The 16,757-nt window shown below is 45.1% G+C and overlaps 1 protein-coding gene across 4 annotated transcripts in view; it reads left to right on the forward strand.

Moving 5' to 3' along the window:
* Window positions 1–16,757, forward strand: part of PAFAH1B1 (platelet activating factor acetylhydrolase 1b regulatory subunit 1) — a 593,618-nt gene that overhangs the window by 497,346 nt on the left and 79,515 nt on the right. For all 4 annotated transcript variants that reach the window (XM_078679307.1, XM_078679308.1, XM_078679311.1 and 1 more), the window contains one exon: window positions 8,796–8,952. In XM_078679307.1, the coding sequence (XP_078535433.1) occupies window positions 8,796–8,952 (157 nt within the window). The remainder of the gene's footprint in view (window positions 1–8,795; window positions 8,953–16,757) is intronic.

Below are 16,757 nucleotides of genomic sequence, written 5' to 3' on the forward strand. Positions count from 1 at the left end.
AGTCTCGCCCGCTCTTGCGGCACAGTGCCTCGCTCGGCCAGCTGAGTCTCACCCGCTCTTGCGGCACAGTGCCTCACTCGGCCGGTTGAGTTTCGCCTGCTCTTGCGGCTACAGAGTCTCACCCGCCTCCGGCCGCAACCACAGCGCCAGTGAGAGCCACTGATCTGAAGATCCGCTGCCTGCGGTGCCTCCCTGAGCCGCTTGACGGAGGCCCCCGAGGGGCGGTGTGGTGGCGCGGACTCGGAGGGGGCGCTTGGCTCCTGCCCCCTCCCCAAGTCTTGTTGCCCTGGTGTGGCCTGAGATCGCCCCCGACATAGGCGGCCGGCTCCCGGGGTCCGGCGGGACTTTTCGCCTTTTGGTGACTCTTCCATTCTGGACCTTGTCCCACAATCCGTTTGACCTGAAGACACGTCCTGCGGTGCCCTCGCAATGCGGCCTGGTCCCTGAATGTGTGCGGGGGGACGGTATTGATTGGATCAAGATGGCGGCTTCACACAAAGCTGACTCAAGTGTTGCTGCTGATGCTATGCAGACAAAAACTGGTTTTCAGTTTGTACATTCTTCAGGATTTTTCCATCCAAAGCTGGTTGAGAGTTTATAGAACGATAGCTTCAGATTTTCAACATACTACTCTTCAACATTCTTCATAAATGTAAGAATGTGAGACTCACTAGGAGAACGGCCGTTTATCTTTCCTTTCAAAATGCTGCCAACAATATTTTCTGTATGGAAGACACCATCTTGTAGCATAAAGGGCTGCGTCAAGGCTGGTAATTCCCAGAATGTCTTTGTTTTCAAGTGCTCGTAATGACGAAGCCAGGACTGTGGCAGAGCGTCCAAAATCTACAAAAAACACCACTGCCAACTCTTCAATAACTTCCATCACCCAGCAGCGCATTTCCAAAGAAACAGCATAGCAAGCTTTCGTGGCCTTTAGAGTTTTCGGAAGTAGTTTCCCAAGACCATCACTGCAGCCATTGCAATCCAACAGAGGAACTTTTTCCAAGATCGGCATATTAACAGGGCTGCTGGTATAATCGGGGCTCTTGCAGCCATTCAACTTAATTGAAGCTTTCACAATGACAGACCGCCCACTCCACTTCGTGCCATGACAATTACTTATAACATTCTGCTGGGTCTTCGCCGAACTGAAGTCTACAAATGCAAAGCATTTCATTCCGCTTTAACATTTCTTGACATGTAGTGGGTTGAAGTCTTTAAAGAGGTCCACAATTTGCTCCTCAGTCACATCACTTGAAAGATTCCCCAAGCCAGGCAGGTCCCACACCACTTGAAAGGACCTACCTGGCCTCGACCAAAATGGCGCCAGTATGGGAGCGACTTGCAACTCCTTATGACGTTCTAGTTACTTCGCCTTGACGTTATGGGGGATGTATGCGGTCTTTGTGCACATGGCGGGCGGGGAAGGGTACTGACTGGGCACACGGACAACCCTATTGATGTCGGTTTTTCATTATTGATTATTGTATTATTAAAGCTTTGAAGTAATGTTACCCATGATACTCGCCCTTGGTGTGCGTATGGACAATTTTATTGTAACTGATCCTGTTATACTTTCGAATAAAAAATCAACCTTCACTGATCCTGCAACCGTTTGTCACGTTTATTTTTTTCAATTAAATGGCTCGCTTGTTACATACTCCTATACCCCTGGCTTTTGACCCTTTCCTACGCGCGGTCTGTACTACCGCCCTCGGGCGATCTATGTAATGAACAGACTACCATTGGCGAGACACAAGGGAATGCATCTCAGAGAGATAAGTCAAGTACGTGGTAGATAAAAACATTTTCGTGTTTATGCACGCTGATGTGCTTTGAATGTTCCCCCCCCCCTCTTTTCTTTTTCTGCAGGTTACATTGGAATTTCAGCTAAAGTATGGAGAAGACCTAAACCGCACCGTGTTCCACGCGAGGAAAAATAGGCTAGCTCTGTGAGACGGTACATTATATGTACGAGCTATCGCTGGGAGCGTGAAAGATTGTATGGTATGAATGTGCGCATGGGCCCTGATTTGTACGGTATGAATGCGTATGTGTGGCGCACGACTGGGTCAATAAAAGAATGCTTTTTGTATGACTGAGGCGTTGATCGAACGGTTAATGAAATGAGAAAAATAAGCCCGAACATGGTATCCGCATGTGAAGGACGAAAAAGAATATAAGCACTTTCCTTACTCTGGAGCTAGTGAATGGGAGAGTAGCCTACACCTGAAACTTGAAGGGTTATTTCAGTACGACGAACCCGACCCCAACCGATATTCCAAATGTACACCCAAAATAATGCGCACCAGTAAGTCAATTTATGTGCTGACTAAATAAGAGAAGTTAGCTCGGCTCCGCCGCCCACCCCGCCCAAAATAACGACAAACCCTATGCAAATATTATAAATATATACAACACACCAGCAAAGTAACAGGGTAAAACGTTTTATTAAATAACTATTTACATGGCAGCCTGCTGCAACATCGATCCAAATGCATGACGCTGTTCCTGTCGAGGTAGCATAGGTGGTGGAGGACCTTTGTGCAAATAGCCCGGGGGCGACACCACGCGCCAAGGCCCATCCCCGCGGTCAGCTGCAGCAGGGCGACCCTTAGCGTTTCACTCCCCGGTCAGCTGCACCATGACTGCCATTGGCATTCCACTCGGTTGGATGGCCGGGGACCCGCTCCGGTGGCCGGGGTGAAGAGCGGCTGTTGCTGCGGAACGCTCAAAATGGCGGCCGACTCCCCGGATTTGGGCCTGGTCCACTAGAACGACTCTGGATTACCCTGGAACTCGAATGCTTGCCTGCTCGGGCATGAGCCCCACTCTTGAAGACGTCCTCTCAGTTTTAAAGGTTCTACGAGAGTCGTTGGCCCTCGACTCCCGTGGGCTTCCGATGGGGGCAACCGCCACTGTTGCTCGACTATCCCCCATGGATATACCGCTGCCACAGGTGTCCGCCGCCTTAGCCCTTTGACGGAGCTCTCAATAATACTTCTATCACTGCAACCAAAGAATAATGGCATAGATTTTCTGTCAATACACACTCATATATGTCTCCTCAACCAATCATATTTGTTCCCGCACAATTTCATATTCAAATTAACATTTCAGTTGGTTATCCTTTCAATATTTTCAAAGTCACATAACGGTCACCCTTCACCCTCTGCCTTCTCTGGCTGTTACCATGGTAACAGCTCAATCTGCACCTAGCTGAAGGCACAGGTCAAAAGTTCATATCTCAAGGATAATTTCCCTCCAAACACACCTGCCTATCCACTCTTGTTTTACATTTCTTTATTTTCCACGACCAATGGAAGATTTGTTTATAATAAAACTATAACATACAGCGTAGTCTTCAATCTTGAAGTATATCAATTAACCAATCATGTTCAGTTTTCCTTTAACACCAAACCTCACACACTTTTTTTATCGTGACTTTCACCATCTACTTGCCATTCCACTTCACGAATCCATCGGAGTACTACTGCATCTACCTTGAAAATGAAGGTTTGGCTTGTAGGACACAGTTATATTCACTGGAGTGAGAAATATGCTGCAAACAGATGAATTTGTAACCTTGACTTACCAAATGTGCAGATTACGTGGATTGGCCAAAGAGGATTAAGATGTCACCAATTGATACCATTGGTGAAAACTTTTATGCATCTCCCTGAACCTAACCTGATAATTGTGCACTGTGGAGGCAATGATCTAGGCACATTAACAGGGGTAGGTCTGGAAATGCTTCTAAAAGACACCTTTCGTCAATTGATGTCACTTTTTCCTCGAACTGTCTTGGTGTATTCAAATATATGCCAAAGACAAAAATGGAATTGGTCCAATGAACGTTGTCCACAGATTGAGAAAGCAAGGAAACATGTAAATAAATCTGTTTCTGCTTTCCTCAGAGAATATAACATGGGTTCTATATACAACAACAACCTACGTTTCAACATGGAAGGCATCTATCGGAGAGATGGTGTTCATTTCACGGATGAGGGAAATAGAATTTTCCCCTGTAACATGAGACTCTGCATCGGAACTTACTTATAAGTTCAGCAAAAACTCAATTAACACAAGGGCTCTTTTAAGAGCCACCTTAGATCTAAACACTCAAACTTGTAATTTATCTCCATCTTCCCTTATGTTTTTTGATCGCCGTGCGCGACCGAGTGCGCGCACCTCGTAACTTATTTGCGAAAAAAGCTACTTTTACACTTTCGTCATCCTTAATAAACCCCTCAAGAAACCTACGAAATCAAACACTCTCCACCCTGCTCCCTTTCCATTCTCACCACTATAGTTTTTCACAGTCTTGTAAATAGGGGTGCGCGACCGAATGCATGCACCCTGCAAATGTTTTCTCCCAAAAAAAAATAGTATTTTCGCGTTCAGGGTCCATACTGTACCCCCTTAGAAAACCTACCCAGCCAGACAATCTCTACCTTCTCCCCTTTCCATGTACTAACCCTTTGTTCTGTATTATATATTCACTCGCACTAACAAAATGGCGGACAACACTTCCTGATTTCCTCCGAATCGAATGTTGACAGGCGTTAAACAGCAAATCACAATGCCACTCGCGCACACCCGCATAGGTGCGCGCACCCGTGCTCGCTTACAGATATATAACTGATTTCAACTTTAATTTTTCTCAGCAACTACTGAACGGATTTACACCATTTAAACAAAAGCGTGATCTGCGACCCACACTCTACCTTTCTACCAAATTTCTTATAAATCCATTCAGCCGTTCGAGCTGTAGCCGTGTCTAAACGTCCTATGGAAAATAACATGGGAAAAACACGTTTTGGGGCCCCCTTTTATCTCAGCCCCCACTTCACCAATCCCCCCAAAACTTTCACAGAATGAGCGCAGCGGACCTAGCCATCTTCTTTGAGAAATTCGCAAACATTCGTCCACCAGGGCCAAAGTTATTCCCAATAGAATGTTGCGGATTTCCTATGGAAACTAGGTCCTAACTATAACTACCTACTGGCGACCGCCAGTAGGTAATATATATATGTATATATATATATATATATATATGTGTTGCCGTACCCTTTTTTTTCTACATCTCAACCTCTCTTCGCTGCTGTGAGGTCTGGTCCTATGTCTCCGTGTTTCAAGGAGCACATCAGTGCTGTACTCGAGCTTGCCCATGTTCTGCGCGGCAATGCCTCTTTTCAGTATGTTTAAGTGCACTTTTTTGCTTTTTCTTGCATCTTCGGCAATAAGGGTTCCTTGCGTTCCACTCCCTGGAGTGGTAACCCAGCTTCACGCTGCTCCTTCTTGTGTTCATGTTCTAAACGGTCCCACTCTTCTATGGGGGATGCTTTTCCCTTCATAGTCGGAGGAGGTGGTTTGGGGTTTGAGGTTCTCTTAATAGTTATGTCTGTTCCTCTTTACAGCTCCTTTTGCGCTTTTGGTGCCTCTGCTGCCACTCCCTTCGGATGTGTCTTTTTCATTGGGTGTCACCCTGCTGTGCCTGTGGAACAGCTCCTCTGATGCAGGTCATCCCAGGTGCTGCACCCTACGTCCCTGTATTTCGTGGGTTAGTTCTCACATTGGCCTTCAAGCTGCCTGGTTGGGCAGTCCCATGCTCATTTTACCTACGCCACCTTGTAGTCTCCGTGGCTGTCTACTCTGTGCATGTGCAGTTGTGGTCCGCATCAGCATCCTTCAGCGTGATGCTGTTCACCTCTGTCGCCTCTTTGGTGACTAGGTGTGCACTTGGCGTGTCTTTTGTTCCCGCCTGTACTTCTGAGGCGTTGCTGAGTTCCTGCCTCTTGCCCTTTGCTCCTGGATGTGGCCTATCCGGCCTACCTTGGGTGGGCTAGCCTGGTAGGCTCTGGTTATGTCTCTGTATGATCGACTCTAGCGTTGTTTGGTGTCCACTTAGTGCACCAATGAGCTGGGAGTAGTCCTTATTCCTCCCTTCTGTTCTGGGATATGGCTAGTGCAGTTTCGACATCGCATACTCGTACGGGTATGGTGTCGCACCATTCTGGCGGTTTTGTGATGCCTTGTCTCCTGTTGTCTTTTGCTCTTCTGAGCAATTTGGGTTGCTGTCTGGCTTTTCCCCCTCAGTCTTTCCCATAGTCCGTCACTCAGGTGCCAGCTCAGTGGTTCGGGCACTTTCAGTTGTTCTATCGCAGACCCTCCTTCCCCCTTGGGGTTTGGCTGTGGTATCTATTCTAAGTTAAGGAATCTGCGGCTAGATATCTCTATCGAATGTACGAGTTACTTACCTTCGGTAACTTTGTATCTGGTAGAGTCGTTGTCTAGCCGCAGATTCCTGAACGCCTACCCATCCTCCCCGTTCTGCGAGGACCTTGCCAGGTGGGCTTCTCCACTTGCTTCCTTTCAGTTGCCATTGGTTTTCTTTCACGGGTGCTCACATTGTTGCGCCCCTTTAAGAATTGCCAAATGTGACGAACTCCCTCCAGGTGGCTTCTTTCCTGTAAGATGATGCCATTACAGGATCTTCTTCTTCTTCTTCTTCTCCTGCTGCCTTCCCTCTCTCCCACCTTCTCCATTGACTCAGGGCTCTTGTCTCCTCTTTAGTCGTCTTCTTTGGAGATCGGTTGGGCTGTGTTTTAGTCTTCCTTTAATATAGGGACATGCCAGTCTTTTCATCCTTCTTGCAGTGGATTGTTCTTTCTGTGCTCCGTCCTTGTTGTACGACATGGTTCTACATGGTCTATCTTGTCTGTTGAGATATTCTTCCCTTGTTGCTAGCGCTTTGGGAAGGGTCTACGCTTCGCTTTGGAAGGTTTTCTCACAGCTTTGTTCCACTTTTTCACTTGTATGTAGACAGTCTGATACTATCTTTTATGATAGTGTTTTACACCATCTGCCTTCTTTGTTTTTACGGATTTTTCATCCTTCGCACACTGTTCCCATACTTTCACAGTTTTGTTGGTGGCACCTCATTGTACCGCGTAAAAGTTTCTCAGAAGAAAACTGATGTCAGTGCGCTGGGAGGGACTTATATGACCTCGTTGACGTCATGTACGTGGACGACGTCCAAGCGGGGTTGTGTGGCGCCGTCCCCCAGCACACAGAGGTGCTGCTGCAAAAAAATTCCGGATCCAGTGTGACGCCTGGGGATATTCTAAATTAAGGAATCTGCGGCTAGACAACGTCTCTACCAGATACATCATTACCAAAGGTAAATAACTTGTACATTACATCGAAAGAACAAAATCATTTCGTTAGCCAAAACAACTTCTTGTTGCTTTTGCTCCACCACACAAGGGCAATCCTATCTCCATGTTATGCAAAAAGAACTCCAACTGTACCCCCTAGAGCGCATTCCACTCACAAGTTAGGGGCTACTATGGCTTTCTTAGAAAACATCCCCATAGTTGACATTTGCAAATCGGCAACATGGTTTACTCCGCACACATTCATTTAACACTATTGGGTGGATGTGTTAGCGAGACAACAAGCTAATGTGGGCCAAGTAGTACTGAAAACACTATTTCAGACCACTCCAGCAACTACAGGTTAACCACCGCTTTGGAAGAATACTGCTATATAGTCTATGCAAAGCATGTGATCTACAGTTCACATGCCACGAACGGATAATGTTACTTCCCCAGTAAGCATCTGTTCTTGGTATGTATAGCTGCAGATTCAGATGCGTCTCCCCGGGTACCTGTAGCTGCTGCAGTTCTCTCTTAATATACATACATATGTATGGACATCTCTATTCTTTATTACCAACTCCATTCTCACCCTCTGTGGAAAAACAATCTAACAATGGAGTTGATGCCCATGTGCGCTGTCACTGAAAGGAGTCACCTACCTCGTGACTGGAAAAGACTTATTAGAAGAAAAGCAAACTGCAAACATCCAGACCCAACACTAGATGGCAGGAGTATGCAAAGCATGTGAATCTACTGCTAAACATGCCAAGAACAGCTGCTTACTGGGTAAGTAACATTATCTTTGCAGACCCAACTCTGGTTTTGGCACTGCTGGGGTATCTATTCTATGGTGAATCTATAACTAATGGTCTTTTTCAGATGAACAATTTACTTACCTTCGGTAACGATGTATCTGTAAGACATACATTAGTTAAGATTCCTTACCTCCCCACCCATCCTCCCTGTTATGTGAACTGACTTCTAGGGATAGGGACTCCCTTCAGGGGCCCTAGGTATGTGCTCCAGTGGGCAGTGTCTTGTATGGCTCTGCGCTTCTGGTGCGTAACGTAGTGTCAGAACTGACGTTAGCGCGCAGGGTCCATGGCTAAGGAGACACAGACGTCTTTGCAACCACGACGCCGGACTAACACTGAGTCGACTGACGCTACCTACCAATACTTAGGGGTTTCGCCACAGAAAAATTCTTGGGGTTCAGTCTGACGCCTGGGGTAATTCTAGGGTAAGGAATCTATAACTAATGTAGGTCTCTTACAGATACATTGTTACCAAAGAGAAGTAATTTGTTCCTCATGGTCTTTTTTTGGGGGTGGGGGGATGGGAATATTTTTAAAGTCAGATTTGTAAATGCAACAGCTAGGGCTTGCAACTAATCTCCTAAATTTAGTTTTTTTCTTGATTTTTTTTTTTTTTTTTTTTTTTTTTTTTAGCTTGCGGTTAGGTGCAGGTATACCCTGCAAGTAATTCTTATGGAAGTTAGCTAAACCTGCTATTTCATGTGTATTGTTTGTATGAAGAATTAGGCTATCTTTTAGGGATTGCTTCCTCGAAAGTGCAGACCTTAAGATATGTCATTAATCTGCAATGGTTACTGTATATTGTATTTGTTTGCAGGTTGGCCATGATAACTGGGTACGAGGCATAATGTTCCATCCTGGTGGAAAGTTCATCATGAGCTGTGCCGATGACAAAACCCTCCGTGTTTGGGACTACAAAAACAAGCGATGCATGAAGACCCTCAACGCGCACGAACACTTTGTTACCTCTTTGGGTAAGGGTTGCTCTTGACTGCTTTCATCAAAATGGATAGTTGATTTATTTGAAAAATATTTTGGTTCGGACACTGACTGGTTTTCCTGCTTTGCCGTGCATTTAAGTGATTTGGACAGCAATGCAGTTATGTTATGTTAATTTCGATTTATATAGCGCCAAATCACCAACAGGTCTCTTAGCGCTTGCTTTGGGAACCCGTCCTGGCTTTCCCTGCGAGATAACCCCTACTGGGCATCCCCAAGGTGAAGACCAGGCATCCCATCGCAGTGGGGCCGTAGTGGAGATTAAGCAAGCTATTGCCCAGAGTTGCAGTGTGAACCCATGATTCGAGTAGGCACCGAGGCGAGAATTATCGAGTCCGTGGACATTTTGAGCTCAAGACCCTGCCGCGTCGGGAATTGAACCCTGGTCCCAGGTCTGACCTATGCATCAGGGTCTGCCTCCTCTAACCAGTGAGCCACACTTCTCCAGTCTCTCGCAAAGTTATCGGTCTACATGTTTGTCAATCACAAATTGTCCAAATGTATTAATACCTTACTCTTTCTGTAATCAACCACATTAAGTGTTCAAGAAGAAAAAAACATGAGGTTACTCTTGTTAAATACATTGAATATGCATTGACTAATAAATATTGCAGACAACGCAGTGTTCATTGTAGTGTGAGTATTTATACATTGCCATAAAACATATAAGAATGATCTGGTGTTTATCTAGTAAGTTGGCAAGACCACCAACTATTGTTAGTAGTAGCCCAATCTGAATTTAGTCATGTTGCAACCAGAGATATGTGGAATTGTTGCGACCCAGAGTTGACTGAAGTGCTCTGTAATGCACAAATATAACAGGGACCTCATTACACTGTAAACGAGTAATCTGCGTGATGTGTGAAAGAGAAATAAATTGTATGTGGGCCTATTCATAGTAATATCTTTAAGTCACCCACTCTATGATAGTGGTAAAGTGCATATGTAGGACTCTTGTGTTAAGTGCTTAAAGACCCCCGCTAGTATCTACATATGTAACTACATTAATTTCAAACCACTATACCAAATAAGTCTGTGATTGTTAATCAAGGCTAATTGTTTATACTCTCCCATTCCCAGCCCAAACTGATGTGGTCACATCTTCCTTCTGCCTTCCATTATAGGGCCTGAATATTGCAGGCTCTTGTGGGGGGTGATGGGTTTATTTATTTACTGTTTATTGACTGCACAATTACCCAAAGGGTGTCCTGGCACTAAACCAAAAATGCACACTGCCTATCAATAAGTGATATATCAATAGAAGTAAAAGGCAAAGTTTTCAAACCTTTAGGAGATTTTACCCGATCAGCTTCAAGATGAATAGACAGTTTGTTCTACGCTCGAGCTGTGACCACTGAAAAAGCCTTAAACCTTGGGCAAGCTCTGCGTACTTTAAGTATAGAAAGCATACCAGCAGATGTGGAGCAAAGCAGCCTAGAGGGGCAATATCTTTAAATCATATCTAACCTATAAGAATTGTGAATTGCTGGATAAAGAGCTTTGAGCCATACAGAGGGCTTTAAATTTTCATCTCTTCTTAATTGCCAGCCACTGAAGCGTTCTAATAAGGAGGAGACACTATCAAATTTTCTTTTCCCAAAAATCAACCTGACTGCTGCATTTTGTATGAGTTGCAGTCTCTGCATTAGATACTCCCGTAGCCCAAAATAAAGGGCATCACGATAATCCGGTCTGTTAAGTACCAATGTTTGCACCAGCAACTGCCTACATTCACGAGAGATGAACAGAGTAATCTTGATGCCTCTGAAGTAAAAAAAAAAAAAGACATCAGTTTCATTCTTAACTCAAAGGAAAGTCAGCTATTCGAGCTGATGAGGTAGGTACTGGGCATTGGGCCCACCATATACTGGACCAGATGGAAGAAGTTCAGAAAATCAGGATTTCCATTTTATCCAAATTTAGACTAAAGGAGTTGTTGTTCATCTAGTTAGTCACCTACATCATACAGCTCCTGAAGTAATGACAAATTGCCCTCCATCGAGATTATTTGAGTGTTGATGGGCAAGACGAGCCATATAAATATTGAAAAGCATAGGACCAAGGGCAGACCCCTGTTGAACACAACATCCAATATTTGTGTTCATTTCTTTGAATTTTCCAAACAAAAAACAATGCACTTACATTTGCTGGTTCTATCGGGTATCCACATATTAATCGCTCACCCACAGACAGTTTCAACATGCCTAGCATTTACCCCAAGAAGAATGGATAGATAATGTATATCATCTTCTGATCAAGGAATAGAACATTGACATTCAATGTTTACCATGCAGCCCGTAGAAGAGCGTGAGAGGCCCGGCGCGCCCCCATGAGTACCATGTTAGTGTAGGAGCTTTCCCATCGGCTTGTGTAGGTGTACAAAGTGTGGTTATGTCCCTCAGACAGCATTGCAGGCAGTGACCCATCTGCAGATATGTCTGTAGTGGGCCCTAGATGTCACTTGGTCATGAAATTCAGTGCAGCAGCTCAGCATAAGTGTTAAATTGGAAGTGACCGAATACAAAATCTTCCAGCCATTTGTTGAATTTAGGAGCTTGTCCTCGTCTGCAGGCCTCTCTCTGGTTTGTTAATAGTAACCCCAGTGATATAAACTTTCTGAAAGGGAGCTTTAATTCCTTCTGTATATCCCAGCGGTGCTATAACCGGGGTGAGGTGAATGGGAGTATCAACCACTTGCAACAGGACGGTCGATACTTCCGACCAGGATTCCTGTATTCCCACACAGTCCCATGTAATGTGCTGGAAATCTGCCCCTTCCTACCCGCCTGCACATGGCACAACAGTCATCATGTCGCAGCTTGTTTCTGATGTCTCGCATTTGAAATGTATGATACAAAGGTGACTACTGGCTGTTATCATGCCAGTCTTTTTACGGCAGGAGAGCCATTACCTCTCTGTGAGTCGAGTATTCAGCTCAGAATCCCAGCCAGCTAATGAGCAATTTTGGATCTCTGGGCACTCCTCCTGGGCAGTAAAGTAAAGCAATGAGACCATATGCTGAGGTCCTTTTTTTTAAAATTATTCTTTTTATTGAAATAAACAAAAGAAAACATTGGCATCGGGTGAACAATAATTGACATCATTACGAGGTTTAGATTGTCATTCGTACAGAAGCAATAATCACAATGTATGTAAAATTCGGGATCACGGGGATTCCTGTGGTTCCTCTTCCCTTTGTCGCATCGGGGGTGTTTCCGGACAACCCCTGGCCACATACATTGCTTTTTCTCTAAACATGCACCAATCTAAATCTTCAGCCCATTTAATAATCCGGGGTGGCATACTGGCTCCCCACAGCTGTGCAATATTTCGCTTGGCCACCATACATGCCAACGTCACCCACTGCTTCTGATAACCATTCAAATCTGTGGGTTCCCATACATTCAAGACACACCTCTGGGCCTCTGGTCGTATCTCCACCCCCAGTACACTTTTAATCTCATCATGTATCGCTGCCCAGATGGTTTGTATCTCCTCACAGTGCCATAATATATGCATGAAGGTGCCAAGTTCCCCACAGCCCCTCCTACATTCTCCGCTCATCGCACACCCTATGTGTACTTGCCCAGTGATATATGACCCATGCAAGATCTTAAGCTGTACCAGTCGGAGCCTCATCTGAATTGCAACCACTTTGGGGGAGGAGACAACCTCTATCCAGTCTTCATCCTCTAATTCCAGTCCACCTTCTCCCAATACGGAGGTCTTGTAGCCTGCAATAATGTAGTGCGCTTAGCGTGGGGAGCTTTTGGGGAAAGGTGGGGGTGGCTGCTTTAACATTGAGTCTAAGGTATAAAAATATCTCCAGTGGCGTAGGTGCCTCCCTTGTGGTAAATAAATAATTAATTACCGGTACTATTTTTCTATACATTAACCAAAACAGATAGCTCAATAAATAAGAGGCAGGATCCGTGATATCTGAGTCAGAATGGCTTTAATCGGATGGCTCGAGCCTAAAGACCATGAAGTGGCATGCAATGGAAGGGAATGGCAGCTGCAACGTCTCATCAACATTACATAGTATATATAGGAAAACATTACAATTGCATTGAATACAGTAGGCGTAACAGGTGACAAACGTAAGATAAAGAACATATGGGCGTACAAAGAAGGCGTGCACAGGGCGTGCACATAGACATGTGATGAAAACGTCACAGAAGTGTCATAAATGGGTGGATACATGGAGGGGGCTACCTGGGCAGCTGGAACCTTTAACCTACTGGTGCGCGCAAACGGGCCATGACGTGTAACTAGGGAGAACTGGGGGCTCTGACTTCTGCACTAGAAGAGGAGACTAAAGTCTGGGATGTCAGGACGACATGTACCTATAGCATATCTGGTATCTGGTGTTTGGAGAACATGTTGATAGAATCTAAAAGTTATCAGGGCAAAGGCTACTTGACACTAGGGCTGGTGCATGCATATATTCGACATGTATTGCGTGTGCTATGAATCTTCTATGGATATTAATTCAGTAATTCTCTTGCATGGAGACAGGAAGACTAGACTATAGCTGAAGATGTTTATGCGGTTCGTTAGCTTAGGAATGTGAAGCCGGGGAACTGAACTGATAACTAGAGGCATAACATATTCTTGACAGGCAGGCAGGCCAGGCCGGGCACCGCGCTGCTTGGCAGAAAGTAAGCGAAGGGTCAGGGATGCGGGAGGGGCTGCATCGCTCCTCGGAATGATTTCGGGAGACTGGAGCTTGAATCTGGTGTCCGGGCCCTTTGAGGCCCAGAAACGGGGACAACTCGATGAATTAACGTGCACAATGTAAACGTTGGCAACATAGGCCTAATACTCGTTGCTTTCACGAGGACTGGAAACTGGCATACTAACGTTGGACACAACTATAATTGCGTCTTTATTCGGGCAAGGGGGAACATATGCATATCGATCATGCACATATAACATATAGTGGGGAACACGTAGGGACACATGACAAGGCAAAATTCAATTTTCCTCATTCCCTCCTTGTGCCCTACGTTTCCTTCAGGAAACATCAATAGTCATGATACCATCTATCTGTTCATAGAGCATCATTTGCTCGTCTCGAATCTTCTTGGAATGGGACTTTGGACTTGGAATACAAGAGGTAGCGCACAAGCCGCAAATCGCAGGGCCACATTGTAAACATAGACAACAACTGAATATGACCATTACTACTATTCCTAGGAATGACAATACTTTCCATCCCCAGGCAGATATTATACTCCAGAGCCAACCGGACCATGTCCAGGTGCCTGGATTCTGGTGTAACTGATGGGCTATTTTGTGAAGTCTGGTTATAGCTGAATAAACAGACGGTGCGTTATTAGGAATGAAAATGCAGCAACTAGATCCGCTGACTCTACAAGCTCCGCCCCTATCGGCCAATATGACGTCAAGAACAAGACGATTTTGAAGCACGACAAATTTCATAGCAGATTGTTCTTCAGTTAAGTTGCCTAGAGCGGAAGTAGTCTCATTCACTACTGCTTCAAGGGTTCTGGTTAGCCTACGTATTAGCTTACTATTCTGGACAGGACCTATGAAGAAAAAGAAACCTTTATTGAAGTCTTGATACTGTTCTAGGGCAGTTTCAGTTTGATCGACAATTGGGGACTCAGTCTCCCTTCTATGTCTAAAGTGTACTAGATGTGTATTTCTGTGATAATCGGATGGGGCTAGGAAAACTGGTGGCAGTAGGAAGGCAATGTAACATGTTCCATCCCAATCTAGGGGCAGACGAACATATGCGGTCTGACCACACACAAAATACGAATGACGTGAGGCTTTGAAATTAGATCTCCCACTGTCACTATACTCGACCACAGTAATACAATCACTATGTCCTAGATGTACTGAACCATTCTTTCTGACACATAATTCACCTTTCACTGGTAGGACTGTAATAGCAGGCAAATCTGGAGTAGTCTCGGACTGAACATTCAAAACCATGAAATTCGAGGAATAATTACCTAGATCATATACTTCATTTTCTAGATCTAACCCTGTTCTATGGGAAAGTCCTTCCTTGTCTGGGAAACATGTTCTATTCAAAAGGGACTTATCGTCTGAGGAAGACGTTAACGTAAACCATGCTCCACACGAACCATTGTGTGAAAACTGATAGGGAAAGAGTGGCAGAACTCCCTTCGGTGTCTGGAAAGGGGGGAGTCGACCACACACCCAACAATTAGTGGCATTGCTAGTCTGGTGTGAATAGTGTAACATTCGGATAAAAGTATTGTTGCGCATGGCAAGTCTGTAGGATAACTCGTGAGGAGGTAGTTCACTGAAGGTGTGCTCTACTGTATCATTAGAAGACAAATGTATATGTGAATCAATAGGAGGAAAATGTACATGTAAAACATAACTTATGCATGTAACCGTAAGACTCAGAAATAACATAAACAGTAAAGTAATTACGCATCGACTGCGCAAATTCTTACAATAACGTATTTTCTTGGAGTTTCGACTAACTCTCTCACTATGGGGGTCTATCTCATACATGTCAGGAACCTGTCTAACCGCTTCACCCGAGAGGGACTTAAACAATTAAACTGTCTGACTTGCTAGACCTCAGTTTCAGTTTATACTCCTGCTGCGGAGTTTTCTCTAACAGGGGAAGTTTAGAGTCAGTATCTGGGCAGTCCTTGAGAACGGGGCAGTCTTTGAAAAAAGTCTTTGGACGGAGTCCATGAAATCGTTTAACGTGACTGGAATGAATCCAGCCTTTGCGGCCCTCCACTTTAATCGCTGTCCTTGTGGTCATCAAAACGAGCTTCGGTTCTTTCCAGCGGGGCTCCAGCGGGCTTGAACTATCAAAATTCCGGATCAACACTAGGTCGCCAGGAATGACCTCGTGCGGTTTCACTTGCGTGTTGTCTGGAAAGGCAGCAGCGACCTGTGAACGACAAGAGAGTAGTGCAGACATCAAGGAAGCCAGGTAATCTGTCAGCATATTACTGTCAACATCTGTAATTTTACGGGGCATTGGTGTACCCCACATGTTCGGGGGACGACCAAAAACAACCTCGAAAGGGGACAGACCTGAACGGGAGTGAGCGACCATTCTCATATAAAAAAGGGCGACTGGCAGTGCTACCATCCAATCTACGCCTTTCTCTGCGCAAACCTTGGCAATGCGGATTTTCAGAGTCTGATTATGTCTCTCGACGAGGCCAGCTGCCTCGGGGTGTCGTACACAATGGAACTTCCACTGGTACCCTAACAGAAGAGATACTTGTTTCATGAGTTCGGATGAGAATGGCTGGCCGTTATCTGAATACACGACCCTAGGTAAACCATAGCGGGGAAAAAACTCACGAACCAACTGCCTGGCAGTGGTCGCGGCAGTGTAATCTGGGACTGGATATGCTTCCGTCCATCTGGACAAAGCGCATACTACTACGAGGACATACTTGAAACCTCGGCATCGATCCATCTGAATATAATCCATCTGGAGGACTTCAAAAGGGTGGTCAGGAGGATGGAATCCACCTTGTTCCACCGGAACACCTTTACCTGGATTGAACTGACAACATATCATGCAGGTACGTACTTTCTGTTTGGCTGCTGCTCGTAAATGCTTGTTAAACCAAATATTCTGAATGCTGTCTATCATGGCTTTTTCTCCTAAATGTGCTGGACTATGTGCGGTATTAACAATAACTTGAACCATAGAGTCGGGGAGAAACCATGTGGCTTTTCCCTTCGTCAACCATCCCTGATCTGTCTGGACCCCTCCTTGTTCAGACCATTTCTTGATTTC

Source organism: Lissotriton helveticus, chromosome 3_1, assembly GCF_964261635.1.
Source record: "Lissotriton helveticus chromosome 3_1, aLisHel1.1, whole genome shotgun sequence".
Classification (NCBI taxonomy): domain Eukaryota; kingdom Metazoa; phylum Chordata; class Amphibia; order Caudata; family Salamandridae; genus Lissotriton; species Lissotriton helveticus.